The 2,534-nt window shown below is 44.4% G+C and overlaps 1 protein-coding gene across 2 annotated transcripts in view; it reads right to left on the reverse strand.

Annotated features, from left to right (window-relative positions):
• LOC109540778 (retinoic acid receptor RXR) overlaps positions 1 to 2,080 on the reverse strand; it is a 35,904-nt gene extending 33,824 nt beyond the window's left edge. Inside the window, exons 1-2 of one of the 2 annotated variants that reach the window (XM_019909245.2) lie at positions 1,177 to 2,080; positions 357 to 374 (exon numbers count right to left, since the gene is read on the reverse strand). In XM_019909245.2, coding sequence (XP_019764804.1) covers positions 357 to 374; positions 1,177 to 1,288 — 130 coding nt within the window. In that variant the 5' untranslated portion in view covers positions 1,289 to 2,080. The remainder of the gene's footprint in view (positions 1 to 356; positions 375 to 1,176) is intronic. The other variant, XM_019909246.2, reaches the window with a different exon arrangement.
• Between the last annotated feature and the right edge of the window lie 454 nt (positions 2,081 to 2,534).

Below are 2,534 nucleotides of genomic sequence, written 5' to 3' on the forward strand. Positions count from 1 at the left end.
TCTTACGAAAAAAACCTCAATTTCTTCTAAACTAGAAACGATGCAAAACTTCTGACTGGCAGTTTCTGTAGAGGCCAAATTCTGAGGCAAACTTTTTCTAACATTGAGACATTTTGACTTTGCTTGAGCAAGAGCTCAAACACAACACGACTTAATGAGTTTCTTCTAAACTCTTTCACTTCCAGTATGGTAAACTTAGTTTCCAGCGAAACTCGCTCCGCATGTAAAAACGCTTTGTTAAGCGGGTGCTTGAAGAATGAATGAATGGCACAAAGCGCAGTGATGAAACTATTTAAACACACAAGCACAACAAACAATGATCATCAAGGCACATGAAAACTGAAGTACGTACTCACCATTAGTACAGGGGTAACCTTGAAGAAAAAGAAAAAATTAGTGAATGCACAATTGAACAAGTGGAAAATTTAGAGAGGAAATTGGCTAGGAATTAACACCGAGATCGCTACAGTTTCCTTAATAAGGTCGCGAGTTTCTCAACAGTGATCGATCCTGAAATAGACTAAAATAGCCTTGTCGCGCACAACACCAATGTAAATAAGGTCAAGTGCATTTCGTGATTCAGTCCATCAAGCCGATTACCGATGGACTTTGTTTTTGCCTGTTTCTATCGCAAATTACCCTAATGGGTTTGATGCACGCTATTTCATTGCTCCTTATTCCCGTAGATTATACAGGGTGATTCAAGATTGGCCTCGGTCCTCCGGGGGTGTTTAGAGAGTACAGGGGAAGCAGTAAAATAAATCAACTCCTATCGGAAACTGAGATATTTGCAAAAAACTAGATCGGAAGTTCGGCAACAATGTTCTGGGCAAAAGCCAATTTGAGGCAAAGGTAATTTCTGTTCGAATGCTGCTCGAAAAATCAAACATGGGACCATTATAAATTATGCTTATTAACAAAGTTGATATTCCATTTTCAACGGTTAATATCAATTTTGCATCAGCCCGTACTTTGAAACAACGTTGACAGATTGGCAAAATATCCCAGAAAAAGTGTTTTTTACCGGTTTTCTTAATGGAGTCAAACACAAAAGATTGGATCGGTTCCAGATTGTTTTACGGCGAAAATCCAGGCCGTCCTTGACGCCTAAACATGCAACGATCAATCATCACGGGGACAAGACAAGGTGAAAAGCGCGCCCATCTGTTTAGTTACCTAAAGACATTTGGGGGCCGTTGAAGCCCCCGAAGCCCCTGCCCCAGTGCTGCTGTTGCGCCCCTTGAATGATCGCCGTCACCGACATCATTGGCTTCTCCTTTTTCATCATCGTCACCACAATTCTTATCACAGACCGGTTCACAATCACAAATCCTTTTCCAAGTGAGCAAGTTTTGTAAGGCACTCGCTTCGTTTCGGTTAGTCACTCTTCAGGGTTTGCTGGGCGGACGCCACTCCGAGCGAGGGCGAGGAGAGCAATCAACAAACCGTGCAGACGAGGCGTCTGAGCCGAACAAGCTGAACTAGTGAACTCGGCGGATGCATCAACAAAACTTCGAAAATGTTTAAAAATAAAACTGCGGCCAGACGCGACCCTGCTACGTCGTGATGCGTCGCACCATCGACATACTACCTATCGGACAAACCGGGAAAAAACACCCAAAAAAGCGCCGATTTTCCGCCAAACTGGTCCGACTGGTGGCGTCAGAGCTGTGGTGCAGCTCAGCTACACTTTGCACGTAGCTGAACAATGACTGGCTCGCCACATAGCAGCGGTTCGAGCTCCAAGCAGTTTTCGCGCTCGATGGTGGGCGTTTATCAAGTCAGCACTTTATCGCAAATATTTACAAAGTGCGCTCACAAGATGATAATCGGCGCTCTGGCCGCTTGTTTGTTCATAATTCGACCCTGACCGTCTCTACTAGTGGTAAAGTTGGCGTCTGTGTCATTGCGGTAGGACTAAGCGCAAAGTGCAGAGCGGGACCCACTCGGTGTCACACCGAAAACACTTCGACACTGAGAGTTGAAAAAGTGTTTTTTCCCGCGACGCGAGCGACGTCGAAAGGCGAGGGATGGCGATGTGCCGACGCAGAACAAAACACTAACGATGGTGATGGTCGCTCTAAAAATCATGGGCTACTGGGACTGCGCGCCACAGATTTTCAAGGGCACGTACGAAAATAACACCCATAATGAGAGTCATCGAATGAGTTATTATAGTCCGAGTACCATGACGTTTGTTCTAGTGATGGGAAAAATCGAATTATTTTCATCTAAATGAAACACGAGAAGACCAGGCAATCGCGTGCGCCACTAACAATCTGCCCACCTTATGGACAACTCCATTACCAACAACTTTTCCTAGTGGGCTGTTTTGTGGAAATGCGGTTTTCTACCACTTTTCACCACCTCCGTCTCAAGAACAAGGCCAGAGCACTTACGTGTGACGTCATTCCATTTAGGCCAGTTCATTTTCCATTAGGAGTTTGCTGTTAAGTTTGGTAATTAGTTGATTGTTTCGCATTTTACCTCAATTTCCTATTACAAGTTTACTACCTGAAGAAAATGTAACTTTT

The sequence above is a fragment of the Dendroctonus ponderosae genome, unplaced genomic scaffold (assembly GCF_020466585.1).
Source record: "Dendroctonus ponderosae isolate FM_Combo_2020 unplaced genomic scaffold, Dpon_F_20191213v2 Dpon_F_20191213_11, whole genome shotgun sequence".
In the NCBI taxonomy this organism is placed as follows: Eukaryota; Metazoa; Arthropoda; class Insecta; order Coleoptera; family Curculionidae; genus Dendroctonus; species Dendroctonus ponderosae.